The sequence below is a fragment of the Vidua macroura genome, chromosome 1 (genome assembly GCF_024509145.1).
Source record: "Vidua macroura isolate BioBank_ID:100142 chromosome 1, ASM2450914v1, whole genome shotgun sequence".
Taxonomy (NCBI): Eukaryota; Metazoa; Chordata; class Aves; order Passeriformes; family Viduidae; genus Vidua; species Vidua macroura.
In genome coordinates, this window is record NC_071571.1 from 136,627,468 (window position 1) to 136,642,141 (window position 14,674).

Consider the following 14,674-nt stretch of genomic DNA (forward strand, 5'->3'; position numbering starts at 1 on the left):
ATGTGATCGATGCTGTCATTATAGCTGTCTGAGAGCAGAGAGGGAGAGCGGAGTGAAGCAGAAAAACTTCACGAATCCGTCTCGTTTCGCCTCCTGTGCTGTCTCCACCCTCGGAGCGCGGTGGCTCCTCCTGGCAAGCGGCGCTGCTGGAGCGGGAGCGGCTGAGCCCGGGCGGCGCTCAGCAGCTGGCAGAGCAGGGGCTCCACTTCCCCGGCCGCTGCAGGCAGGAAACTCCCACCTCCGCGGGCTGGGTCTTCATGAATGCCTCAAACCATCTGTGAGAAAACAGCGTTTTAGCCTGTGCAAGTGAGCTGGGGACTTAGAGGGATTAACCCATCTGATAGTTGACTTTATAAAGACTGAAAGTCCAGGTGCTTTAGGGGGAGTGGAGGACGGTACAGGAATGGGACTGTGACTACATGGAGACCGAGTTCTGGGGCTGCAGCTCACCCAGCGACCCTTTTGCAGGGGACCATGGAGAGCAGGTGCTGAGATCGAGTGCTTGGCAGAAGCAGCGGTGGGCTGGTGAAGATGGAGAATGGCACAGGAGACGAGCAGAACCAGACTGGGCTGCCACTATCAAGCCAGGAGATCATTACAGCTGAATACCAAGTGGTTACTATCCTCTTGGTCCTCCTCATCTGCGGGCTGGGCATCGTGGGCAACGTCATGGTAGTTTTGGTGGTCCTCAGAACCAAGCACATGAGAACTCCCACTAACTGCTATCTGGTGAGTCTGGCTGTGGCAGATCTCATGGTGCTGGTGGCTGCAGGACTACCCAATATCACAGAGAGCCTGTACAGATCCTGGGTGTACGGCTACGTCGGGTGTCTCTGCATCACTTATCTCCAGTACCTGGGAATCAACGCTTCTTCTTTTTCCATCGCTGCCTTCACCATTGAGAGGTACATAGCCATCTGCCACCCAATCAAAGCTCAATTCCTGTGCACTTTTTCAAGAGCCAAAAAGATCATTGTTTTTGTTTGGGCTTTCACCTCCATATACTGTATGCTCTGGTTTTTCTTGCTAGACCTTAATACAGTAGCCTACAAAGAGACTACTGTTGTGTCCTGTGGCTACAAGGTTTCCAGGAGCTATTACTCTCCTATCTACATGATGGACTTTGGTATATTTTATGTTGTGCCAATGGTACTGGCAACTGTCCTCTATGGCCTGATTGCTAGAATACTGTTCCTGAACCCCATCCCTTCAGACCCAAAAGAAAACTCTAAGACCTGGAGGAATGATGTGGCTCACCAAAGCAAGACTGTGAATTCCAAGATGACTAGCAGGAGTTTCAATAGCACTATTGCTTCTCGAAGGCAGGTAGGAACAACTGTTTGAAATGGCTTTCTGAAACCCAAACAACTTGTTTTAAAGCTCACTTGTCTGAAGCTGTGAAAAGAGGTAAAATATATTCTTCCTTTTTTCTAAGCAGTCAAGTTCAAAATCAGTGATACACATATGCATGAAAATACATATTTTTTCTTGCTTGTACATTATTACCTACTGCAAGGACCAAAAAAACCCAAGAAATAGTATATCAGAAAGCAATTAGGAAGTGTCAGATATGATGGAAACATTTTTAACTATAATTTCTTTACATTACAGCTTGTTAGTAATCTTGTCAAATATACAAAGTGACTCTTGACTTATTTTTGAGATATGAAGGGGAGCAACTATTCTGGGAGTTTGGGACACTTGATGTTAAGTCCCAGCTAAGGCACTATGTCACTCAGGAAATGCACTCAAGCTGTAAATTTTCCTGTCTCTAACTCTCCTGTGAAAAGTCTGTTTGAGGAAGTCTGTACATAAATTGCTTTGTAAATGCTAAATATCTTTGTTTCTCTGTCTCTCAGAAAATATTTTTGTACTGATGGCTCAAAACTGAGGCATAGGTTTGAGCAGCTTCTTTTTGTATTATTGAATATGTATGCTTCTGTGTGTAACAATACCAGTGGAATATAGTTAGCAGGTTAATTACTGGCTGTTTGCAGTAAACCACATGGTATGCAGCAGGTAGCACAGCTGGTGCAGTGATGGGAAACACAGGGTGCATCTTTTGCAGATGGCTCTGGGGATATTCTTCTTATTCTTTATATTCTTCTTATTTTGCTTCAATTGCTACTGTTTATGAGAGGGACCATGTTCTCTTATCACAGAGATGGGAAAACCCTCAGAAGTTAACTGAGCTGCCTTCTAGAGCAGCGAGCCCTCAGAGAGCACTAGAGCTATGCTTGGAAACACACAACAGAAATACAAGGGCTAGGTTAAATTTAATTATGTTGCCAATTATAGTTAGCAGTCAGGAGGTGTGTAATGTTGTTTTTCTTTGTCCATTAATTAGTAGAAGAAGATAACCTGCTCTTCAAGTTAATATCACTTTACACTTGATTACATGTGCGTAGTATCACTTGAAAAACAGACAAATCTTTTACATTGAACACTGATGAATATGGACACTGTTATATCATGAAACCAACAAGTGAAGATTATAATGTGATATCTTTTATGTCTTGTAATGACAGTAAGACTTTCTCTAAAAGCCTAAGCAACCTGATTGCTTAAAGCTGCTTCATTATAAGTAAAGCTAGAATTTGCATATAGTACAACACAGGAAGCAAAGCGAGGATAGCATGGCATAATTGGTAATATTTTTTGTATAATAGCAACATGCTAAAGATAGGCAGTGATGTAAAAAACAAGAAAAGAGAAAAAACAAGTACATATCAGAAAAAAATCTAGAATCTCAACAGCTAGTAAGAAACAAAAAGGAAAATTTCCTGCCATGCTGACAAGGACATGTATAGCTGACAATACAGTCTGGCCTGACAGTGAGTCTGGCTGAAATGAAACTGTGAAACTCTGTGTCTTCCTGGACCTGTGTTTGCACTACGGGGATTGAGTAACGTACAATATCCAGCATGTGATCTGTAGAAAAGGTGTCTGAAACTTCCTACTTCTGTAGCAGTTCTCATATTTATCCAAAAACATTCCTATGAAATTAAGTATATGCATGTTTCTGTAGTGGGGTTGGCTCCAGCTGAGAATGGGAGAGAAAATGGGAAATGCTTCTATTCTTCATGATCCAAGGCAAGGACAGGCAAACAAACTATCAGTTATTGTCATGGGCAGTGCAGAGTCAACATGGGGAAAATTAAAATTGCCAATTTATTGCCTGTTGTAGCCACAAGTTACACTCAGTCCCTTCCCTGGCAGCAACCAGCAGTGTGGGGCCAGAGAGTGCTGCAGTCAGGTTGCAGAAGTTGGTTCCTTGTCACTCCTTCTTTCTCACCCTTTTCCTCTGTTTCAGTGTGGGTCCTGCAGCCCACAGATCACAGATTTTTTTTCTTTTCCATTCATAGTATGAATACTGAATTACATGTTTGCATGTAGGTTTCATACTTTCCCCAAAGGAATTCCTACTTTCCTCAGATATCAAGGTGACTGAGAAAAATAAATGCAGCCTTACATAGCAAACATGCTGGTTTAAACTTGAGATGGAATTCAGCTCACCTAACGGTATGCGTATCTCACAAAGCTAGTTGATTAGTCCAATCAAATAATCTAAGGTCACCATGGCTATCATGGTCACTAATAACAGGTAGATTGCCCTCTAGAGAAAGTCCTCTCTTAGTGTTGCAGTCATGACCTGCTCACCAGAGAAATCCCTCTGTTCTCTCACAGCACAGCAAGAACAGATTCCAGCTTGCAGTGCAGGATAAGTTTTGCACAGTTTCCATGAAATCCTCAGTCTTATCACTTGGTTTCACTTGTGGTGTTAGTTTATCAAGATCTTAATCCTTCTATTTATTTAATTCTCCTCCTCATTGCACAACTTCTTTTTGATTAGGAAATCATGGACTGGGATATGCAATCCCTGTGTGTTGCAATGAACATGACCAGGCACAAGAAGAAGGATGTTATTACATGGCTTTAAAATACCAGAGTGACTATTGCTTTTACCTATCAGTGTAAGAAAGATTACTACTCAAAGGAGAAGGAAGCAATATTAAACTGTTTGTATGAGGATAGTGAAAATGTCTAATAAAAACCCTTCCCTAGAATAAGAAGCTTTTGGAGCAGGAAGAAAAAAGAGGATACTAGTCCAGAATTAAAATATTGAGACTCTGTTTAGTAAAATATGTTTTAAATATTCTTTAGAACTTCCTCAGAAATAAAAAGGTAGGGCTTGAAGAATGTTATATGCAGGCAGAACCATATTCAATCTCAAGCTCTTTTGTTATCATTCAAACTACACTTGAAATTTGGACTAAGCTGAAATTGTTCAAAGTCTTTTTACCATGTTTTCAATCTCCCTAACTAAGAATAATTTGTATCCTGAGCAGAGGACATACAGTGCACATCCACAAGAAAAGATCAATCTGTGTATGCTTGCCTTCACCTGAGCAGTGAATTGAGAATATAGTGCTGCTGCTTTCAGGGAGCTTTGGTGTATGCTTACAGGTAATAAAAATAATGTTCTTTTAAAATTTGTTCTCTTAGCACTCCACTGATGTCAAATAATTAGCCTCCTCCCAATATATGTTTAGTTCTGTTTCATATGAAATTATTTGAAAAAGGATATGGCATTTTGCTTAAACAAAGAGGACCAAACTTTCCTGTAAATGATTTATGTTCAGCTGTAATGACTTGTGGTGTGGATAAGAATGAAGCTTTGGCCTCAGTCATGTATTTAGATAATGGGTTCACCTATAAAGCAAATTGAGGTGAATTTGTGTCAAAAGCCCTAAGCGGTGCCTCACCTTGCAGTGGAGTGACAACCCCCAGGGTGGGACTAAGTAAGCCTTGGCAGAGCACCTCCTCAGAACTGCTGCCTTTTGCACATAGGTCATGGTCTGAGGTAGCTGAGCATGAAGAACCCTTCCAGAGCCAGCTTAAGGAGGATTTACCAATGAGTAAATAACTACCTGAACTCAGGGCCTCATTGTGTGTCTCTGAGACAACCACAGCCAGTCAGATGGATCAGGAAACTGAATTTATGACAGGCAATAGAGATCTTGTGGGAGGTTTGTTATTTTTGGCAGCTTTGGAAGGATGTGTACTGCAGACAGTTTAAAATTATAGTGAATTCTCCTCATTGTCCTGTATGGACTGAACCACCAAGAGATGCCACCCATGGGTTCTGCCTCTTCTCTTGCACTGCATGTAGACTCTGTGAAGGCGTATGAGTACATGAGTTGGTTCGTTGACCTGAGCAAAATGAAAACCAGCTCTACAGAGTGCGTAGTTTCCAGCAGTAGAAGCTTATGGTGTTAGAAAGAAAACATGCATCCAAATGCCAATATACACAAATTCAGCTAATAATCTGCACACTACATACATACATACAAACATACATATATTTCATATATATATATATATATATATATATATATATATATATATATATATATATTTGCAGTGTATGGGATACAGTCACTTGAGGAGTAACAGGTTTTTTTCACTGCTGTACAGTGTTAATTGTGTGACTCTGAATGACCCTCCTTGACAGTAGGAATAATTTACTTCTAGTCCAGATTCAAGCTGATAGCTGCAACACTGTAAATGATCCTCTGAGCAATTTTTCCTGAAGGAAATGTAAATTGCCAATGACTAGTAGGTACCACAATGGAGTGTCCTGCTGAGCTTCTGGTAGCAAAGTACTCTGATGCCTGTGTAGGCTGTTATGCCCTGAATGCCTGAGCTGATGGAATACATCTGGTATGGTTTGGCTCTGTCCCATTGTTCACCCAGGCTCCACAAATGGTGGCTTTCTTCCTTTAAATGTGGATTATTTTCTACAGTGAATGATTGTTCTCCACTGAATAGATTTGCTCAGTTTGGAGGCACATTTGCTCAGCTGGAGCTGAACTGGAGGGATGAGAGCAAGTGGGTCAGAACTAGGTCAACTCTCTCCTTGCCACCATGTTCACAGGAATGGCCCTTTCAGAAGAGGAGATAAGGAGAGATCATCCTTTGAGTTACCTGGAACATTCACATTTGTATTTTGTCTATTACAACGACTGTTCACAGAAAATTAGAAAAGAAACAGTGTAGAAGTCATAATGAAATGTATCAGTCAAGTGACAAAAAAGGAGATAGCATTTCTCAGTCTTATTTCTTACTTCCACTGAACACAGTTGTAGAGAAAACAAAAGTAGGGGTGAGGGAAGAACTACAAGATAAAATTGCAGCCTTTGAATATGCACATTCAAAGATCATTAAATAAATAAAGATACATCAATTTGTAGAGTAACTTTGATTTTCATCACATTCTTTATTATAATACCTATAACAAACCAAACAAATTGGCTTAAAAGTGTGTCTTTCTAGATAGATAGGAGAAAATACATTCATTAGGCAATGTGATGGCAGGATTCTATATAATGAGCTTATCTGGTCAGAAGACAATAGAATTATATACTCACAACTTCAAACTAAAGCCCAGATCTAAAACTAGCATGTGTGAGTGTTCTTAGTGGAGTTATCTCCTATTGAAACTCTTATAAATCTACAATCAGAAGAAACAGTTGTAGCTCATTAAAATGTGTGCCAATACTTTCTATTTCACACAGTTAATCAAGTCATCTTCTGACTTCCATGAGGCTGTGCCAACGTATTGTCCCATGTCACATTACTGTGTGCTTTCTACTTTCTTTTTTAATAGCTTTCAAACTTTCTTTAATGTAGAGACTGTTGAATACTGACTACACTAGAATTAAATTATTTACAAAAGACAGACTAGTTTTAAAGTGGGTTTATTTTTTTTTTTATTATTTCTTGTTAATTTCATTTCAGCTATCCTGGGTATTCCCAAAGGTTTTTCTTTTCTTTTTTCAAAAGAAAATTACATAATAGAATAAAGTTCTTATAACAAGTTTGACTGATAATCTTTTTTTCCCAGGCTCTGTAAACTTTATTTGACTTTTCAGAGTAAACATCAAATAATGAAGATCTAATTAAATATTGAGGATTTGAGAAAAATTAATTAATCTAATTGTTCTCTTTTTTCCTTATTTTTCGCTTTGGGAAATTGTGGTAGGCTGACTGTTAAAGCAGATAACCAAAAAAGGCTTCATGCTCAATTACTCTACAGGCTATACTAGTCTAAAGGTAGAGATCTAGTGTCTTGGAAAGAAAAATACTCTCTATCCTTTTTTCCCCATTTGAATCAACACCCCCTTCCAGCATAAGAAGTGGAAATGTCTAAGGTCTACAACATTTAGCTTACTGGGGTACCATCTGGAAAGAGTAATTTGACAAAAACTAGGAAAAATTTGAAGCCAAGGTTTTTGTACTTCCTACTGTAGAAACCTTTCTGAGTCAAATATTCATCAGAAATTCCTACTGAAGGATCTGCCCAGGGGTTTGGTTTGGGCCTAGAGGGTAAGGGAAATGCATGTGTTCATTCCAAGCGGAGTACTGACCTTGTGCCCCTCTTCTGTCTCTATGTTCCCTCAGGTTACCAAGATGCTGGCCGTGGTTGTGATCCTATTTGCATTCCTATGGATGCCCTACCGCACCCTGGTTGTTGTCAATTCCTTTCTTTCCAGACCCTTCCAAGAAAACTGGTTCCTGCTATTTTGCAGAATCTGTATTTATTTAAATAGTGCCATCAATCCTGTAATTTATAATCTCATGTCCCAGAAATTCAGAGCAGCCTTCAGGAAACTGTGCAACTACCAGCAGAAACAGGAGAAGAAACCTGCCAGTTACAGCATGGCCCTAAATTATAATGTCATCAAGGATTCTGATCATTTCAGCACTGAGCTAGAAGATATTACCAATACCTACCTGTCCTCTGCAAAACTGTCCATTGGTGATACGTGTTTGTCATCCAAGGTAACCATTAATACATTTCAGTGCTGGGGGTCCTCCAGAAGCAGAGCACGTTGCTGGGCATGGGGCTGTGCTGGGGTAGCTTTCAGCCAGGGCAGCACTGCAGAGGGCTGGGAGAGGCTGGCAGTGACAGGCCATGCACCAAACAGGACATGGCAGGGAGGGACAACTTCCCAGCTCTGGAAAGCTGTGCTTTCAAAGTGCCTTGTGCCAAGCGTGGGGGGACTTGGAGGATCTGAAGCATGCGGAAGGATGGGAAGAAACAATCAGGTTAAGCCTTCTTTTCTGAGGAACAGTGGGCTCTAGTGGAGCATCAGCAAGTGGTTCTCAGGTGTGGTGCCTCAGGTGCACATCTGACAGGAGGGTGATGTTGGTGTCTGAGCTCAGTCATTCCTCTGCGCATGCTCTGGCTGGCTGCAGGGAGGGCAATGGGGCGTTTTCTTGTGCCTTCCCCCTTGACTCCAGCTGGGGGTTAACTAGCCTGGTGCCACCACACAGCTGGTGCTAAGGAGAGGCTCTCCCACACACCAGCACTTTCATTCTGTAGTGTGTAGCACATCTCTTTAACCCACTTCTCTTGATGATGCACATTACTGTCTTCATGATGCTTTTTTTACACAATACTACCTAAATGTTGTATGTGAACCCATGCATTTAGATCTTAAAAATATAGATGATCTACAAAGAGGCTTAGTTTTCATTTGTTTTTGCAGATTATATGAGAGTGTAAAATATTTTTTCTCAGTTTGCTTCTTCTCTCCTCATTTTCAGGCCTGAGGCCCACCTTGTTCTGAGTGTGCAGCCATATAAGACATTTGGATGCTCTGTTCCCACCAATTGTATGAATTGTAAGGACATTTCTGCTCACAGAATTGCACAAGCTACCATACATCTTTACATACCTGCCTGTGCCCTACAAGAAAATGCAACACCTTGAGGAATGAAAAGAGTATATTAGTGAGGCTAACTGAATGAAGTACTTAATACAACCTAACTTTAGGCAGGTGAGTTGGTTCCAGGAGAATATCTAAATTCTTCTTCCCATTACCTGGCTGAAGAGTGGTCTGTGATCTCAGAATGAGCAAGGCTTGCCAGGACATGTCCATGGACACAGAGTGGGGCAGGGAATGATAATCCCTGTGAAGATGAGAGGTGAGGAGAGGAGCTGCTCTAATGTGTGCCTGCACTGGGCAGTACCTGGGGGACCTTCCAACAGCAGCCAAAATTGCTGCTAATAGCAGTAATTACCTGCCACTGACTCCCATATCCCACATCAGTGCAAATCTCATTGCAGCCATCACAGCATGCTTCAATAAACAGGTATCTGATGGCAAAAAGCACAAAATCTTTCCTTTTTTTGGTTTATTTTTACCTTGAGCAGTGTGAAATAGGAAGACTATTCAATGAATTTGCAGCAGGGAACAAACAAATTAAAAAGTCAGTAAGAAGCATTTAAAATATCTTATTTTTTCAGCAATCAGATTTATAGATATACCACTTTAAATGTAAGTCTCAGCTATTACTGAATCCTGTTGGAAATTGACAGATATTGAAGAGTATGTAACAGACTTTTAACAGCTCCTTTTATCTTGGTTCAATACCAATTGTATCTAAGAGCACTAGAAGGGGTTTAGAGCTTTAATATCGATAATATCTAGGGAAAAGAGGAGAATTCAGAGAAAAATGACACTTTTTAAATGTTTAAATGTTTAATGTTTTTAAAGTTTATCTGTTAGAATACTTTAGGACATAAAGTGTCAGAAGTCATCACGGCTTTTTACTTGCCAGCACAGCCCCTTCCCTGCTCTTCCCACACAGGCCCACGATAAGCAGCCTGGAGCCATAGTCTCCCTACTGTAGCTTCAGACAAAATGTCATGTCGTGCTTTGGCTTTGTTCTAGACCAGCTCTTGTTCTTGCTAGAAGTACATTTTCTCACTTCTGTGCTGCAGAAGCCCATGAAAGTGCCTGTGCCATGAACATTTTGCACAGCTTTTGTACATGATATTCAAAAACCTGTAAAAAACCTGATTCACAGAATTGCAGAATAGGCTGATTTGGAAGGGGCTCAGAAGGATCATCGAGTCCAGCTCCCAGCCCTGCACAGCCCCATCCCCAAGAGTCAAAAGCCTGCCCAGTGTGGGTGAAAGAGGCAGCCTCTACAGCATTGTAAGGCTTTCCTCTCCAGTGTTCTTTTGCCTACACAGCTACTTCCCTAATTCAGGCCACTTTCCCTAATATTCAACTATATTTGCAAACTTAAAGAGAACTAAAAATACCCTTATAAGCCTCAGATTTAAATGTTAAAAACCATGAACCTGTGTCATCTGCATCCGAAGGACTCTACTGGGCATTCTCTACATGGCAAGGAGGACACAAACAAATTGCCCAGAGAGGTTGTGGAGTCTCCCTCACTGGACATATTCAAGAACCATCTGGACTCAGTCCTGTGCCATGTGCCCTGCTTGAGCAGGGAGGCTGGACCAGATGACCAATTGTTGTGCCTTCCAATCTTACTCTGTGATTCTGTGATTTTGCAAACAGTCTGTGTCCTGCTCTGTCTGCATCCTTGCTTTAACTCCTGTTTTACCTTTGTAGAGCTCCACAGGCACTTTCCAGCTTGGCAGAGTGATGGCAGGGCATGGGAGGGACCAACAGCAAGGAGGTTTTAACCAGCAGTGCAGGTGTGACAAAATTCCAGAAGCTGGCAGAGCTTTGTCTGGAGCAGAGCCAGAAGTGGGACCCTTGCAGGCCTTGTTGCAATCTTTCCCAAATCCTCTGCATTTCCCAGCTTGCCAGGTTGTTTATCTGAGCAGCACAGGCCACCAGGCAGGCATATGCAGTGGGGTCTATTTCTGTGCAGATGTCTGAACCCCCACAGGAATGGAAGGCTGCTTTTAAAATAATAAGGAAGAACTAAAATGACAGAGTAAGTCATGTGTCAGCCAATAAAGGAAAGTTGGCTGGGGCTCAAGAGTCAGAGAGAAGGGTACCAATGTATTCTCAAATTAGTACCCAGCTATTAATCTCATAAATTCAATTCTGTAGCTGTGACATACACTTTGGGCAAACCTTTCCTTTGTAGAGCTTGATGTGAAAATACGGAGTTCTATAGCATTTTACTGCTTAGACTTGCTTAAAGCTACAGATTGCCATGATAAGGGAAAGTCAAGGAAAGACACCACAACCTGTTTAACATTTTCTCCAAAGCACCTGTCACAGAGAAATTAAATTATCTGTGGACCTTACACAGGAATTTATGGTTGCTTAGCCAAGAGTCATTCAAAGTAAAGGCAAGTTCCTGTGTCTGACTGAACAAAGTCTTTGTCTGACTTTGCAAACTCTTGTGATGAAGCCAGGACTGCTTCCAGCTGCTGGGAGCTGATTCCCAGTCCCAGGGGCAGAGGCTGCTGGTGCTTGGAAATCCCTTTGCCCTTCACATGCTGTTTTCAGCCAGGCACATATTTAGTGCTTTCAGAGGAGGCCCTACTTTCCAGAATTTCTCAAGAGGTGCTAGAACTAGTTGCTTTTCTTACTTAAAAAGCAAGATGTGCAGGTCTAGCAGCAGGCAAAGTGGGCATTCCCTGGAAACCTGGCTGTCTGATGAAGAGCGCAACTGGCTCAGTATTTGTGTAATAACAGTAAAAACTGAGCTCAGTATTTCTGTAATAAGAGTAGAACTTAAACTTTTATCTCAATGTTTTCAGAGCACAGGCTGAATTGCAGCTTTTATAGACCAACAGTACCAGAAGTGAATTCTCTCCTTTATTTGCCTTTTTGCTCAAAAAGTAACTGTCAGCCTCTGCCTTCTCAGCCTCTGCTCCACCAGATGCTCAAGTGAGATATTTAAGCCCATATTCTTTGTGATGTTTCATGAAGGGCTAAAATCTATGTAGGTGACTTTGTATCCACCATCACTGGGAATAACAAAAATGAAATTATTTCTTTCTGATATTTATTTGTGCTAACAGAAATTATTATTATTGCAAAATTGTGTGCAAAACCACAATATTTATAATTGCATCTTTAAGCTAAGGTGTGATTTTAACTGATAATGTGATGTGACTGTATCTTTATAGATGTTAGTTGTGAAATCCATGCTAATTTTATACTGATATACAGCTAACACTATAGAACTTTGTCAGATATCTTGCTGATGTGACTGTTCCTGTGTTTGCCCTTCTGTTTAGAACAGCAATCAACCTTTTTTCTTGTACCCAGATGTTGTAAATTATATATGTGAGAATGTATTTTTTTTTAATTATGTGGATTTAAATGTATTGATAATTATATCATTTTTTTTGCTAGAAGTGGAAGTGGCTGGATGTCAACTACTGACTGCAGTAATATAACTGTCTTTGTATATTTAATTTGTGGATAGCAAGTCCTTTGCAACATTTAGTCTGAAAAAATTGTCTGTTTGGTAGTGATATTGAAATCCATGCCTATATCCTTATTTAACATCTTTCCAGTAAGGGATTGCATTCTTATTGGACTTTTATTTAGACGTTTATTCAGAATGTAACAGAAGAGGTGCTGCTTTCACATCTGGCTTGGGGAGCTATGCTGCTTCCTTTCTGAAATGCTGAGATTTCAGAACCTTCAGTGAAGGTAAATCGTGCAGCTGAGAAAGATCAGGTGTATTTGTAACACACTTTGGTTCAAATTATCACATGATCTCCCTGAGTTCAGAATAAAGGATATATCAAAGAAGCTCCAATGTCCTGTAAGAGGGTTTATGATGCTTCTGTGGAAATGGAAGACACAAGTCAAATGATAAAGATCTCACTAGCATCACTTCAAAAACAATTATCTGCAAAATGGACTGAAGGACCTGCTGCAGCACCTCCCCAGCTACACAGTGAAGGCTTGGATCAGTCACTTTGGAAGTTGATAATTTTGTTTGTTTTTAAAAAATTATAAAAAAAAATCACACACACTCACACCCCTAGATCTGAGTACTGTTACCATGGAAAAACCCCATTATTTCAAGAATGTGAAAAGATAAATTGATCTTTCAAGAGTGAATTAATTTCTTTGCTATGTGTGTTACTTTTGTTGCAAAAGTTGTTTATTTTGATACAAATTGCAGTGAAATTTGAAAATTATCTTTCTATATTTTGTATCTTCTTCAGACAGAATTGTTTCTTTGCTCTTTTTTTCTTTCCAGTAAGAGTTTATTTTCTCATGATTCTTTCATTACTATTGGGATACAGTGATACAGCAAATGCCAGTGAATTGGCTCAAAGTGATTTGGACTCCTGAATTCATTAATTTGGGAGCTGAATCTTGGAAATTTGAATTCTAACAAACTATATAAGAGCAACTGGTTTGCAGGGAGTTTTTTCTTCACCTACCGAAAGTAATTCCGGTTTCATTCTGTCACTTCATGTGGTTTGTTTATTTATTTATTATAAATGGTGTGAAATTGTTCAGAGAAATGTACTACTGATAAATGTAGAACAATTTTTGTTCAAAAGAAGCATTTTGTAATTATTGGATGCATGCTACTGTGGGGATTAATTTGTAATGGATTTTTGTTGCTATTCTAATAAAATGTTGAGCAAGATAATTCTACTGCAATTTAAATTTTTTAACAACTGCTTGAATACAACCTTTTGTCTTGCTGTCCTTGGCAATGGACAGACAATGTAACAACATACTTTTTCATTTGTAGGGGAATAAGATCCTTTTTTTCCTGAAGGAAGAGCAGTGTGCCAGTAGTCTAGCAGCAGTTGCAGTACTTAAATGTGAGGAGATTCATAGAATCCTTGTCCCTAGTTATAAAGACTATTTATGTATTTTACATTCGACAGCATTAAACAAAATGAACAAACAAATTAAAAAGGAGAAAAACCCCCACATCTTGGGAGTAGGGGCAGAGCCCAGAAGCCACTTTGTTCTTTGGTCAGCACAATCAGCATAGCTGGTTCCTGTACTCCATGGGTACTGCTTGGCTTTTCTGGTGATGTCAGCCACTTGTGCTTGAACCCAGCCCCAGGAGGATGAGTGGAATTGCTTCATCTGCTGTTTTTCCTCAAGGTAATGCATAGAAACCTCCTGAGGATCAGGATATACAGAAAAGCTAAACTCCCTAGAGCTAGACTAAAGCCCCATTCATGCCTCTCATTTCTTAGGTAGGTGCTCTACCATTAGTCCTAAAGACAGAGGGCTCCCTCTCCAGTCAGATCTTGCTGACTTTTGTGAATCCCAGGCAGTGGGTTTCTTAATCTTTTCATTTGTACCCAACTCACATTGTCTCCGTGGGGCTGGATAACCCCATACACTGGTAGGTGGTGGGGCTGAATTCAGAGCAGCTCTGGGACATGAGGCACTGTGGATCCTGGTGAACAGATTGACCACGAGGCAGCAAAAGCCACCTGCAGCAAAGATAACCATTTATATCCCATACCTTGGTTATATACAAATATGGAGTAATGAAAATAAGATTATAGTAATAGACTTTCACCCAAAATCTGCACTTAACTCATAGCTTCTAATAAAATAAAGCACAGAAAACAGGTAATGTCCAAAATAAGTGTCACCCATCCAAAAAGTCCGATTTTTGAGATGAGCTCTATCTGTGATGGACATACCTTGAGCTTATATTAATTTCAGAATACAATTATGCAACTCTACTGCCAGCTCCACATCAGAAAGAGGTCCTATAACAATGGATCAAATCCCTGTTGATCACAAACAGGTTTTTCTTTCAGGTTCTAGACAATAACTGTATGAAAGAAATCAAACAATAACACAATGCAGCTCCCAGTGTCTGGGGAAAGTACAAACAGCAAACTGGGACAACAGATTTGTCTCATGCCACTGATTTA

The 14,674-nt window shown here is 40.4% G+C and overlaps 1 protein-coding gene across 1 annotated transcript; it reads left to right on the forward strand.

The window, feature by feature from the left end:
• The first annotated feature begins 531 nt into the window (after positions 1-531).
• Positions 532-12,179, forward strand: TRHR (thyrotropin releasing hormone receptor). The gene is made up of 4 exons (XM_053981267.1): positions 532-1,326; positions 7,465-7,761; positions 10,181-10,237; positions 12,150-12,179. The coding sequence occupies exons 1-4, from the start codon at positions 532-534 to the stop codon at positions 12,177-12,179; spliced, it is 1,179 nt and encodes a 392-aa protein (XP_053837242.1).
• Positions 12,180-14,674: the final 2,495 nt, after the last annotated feature.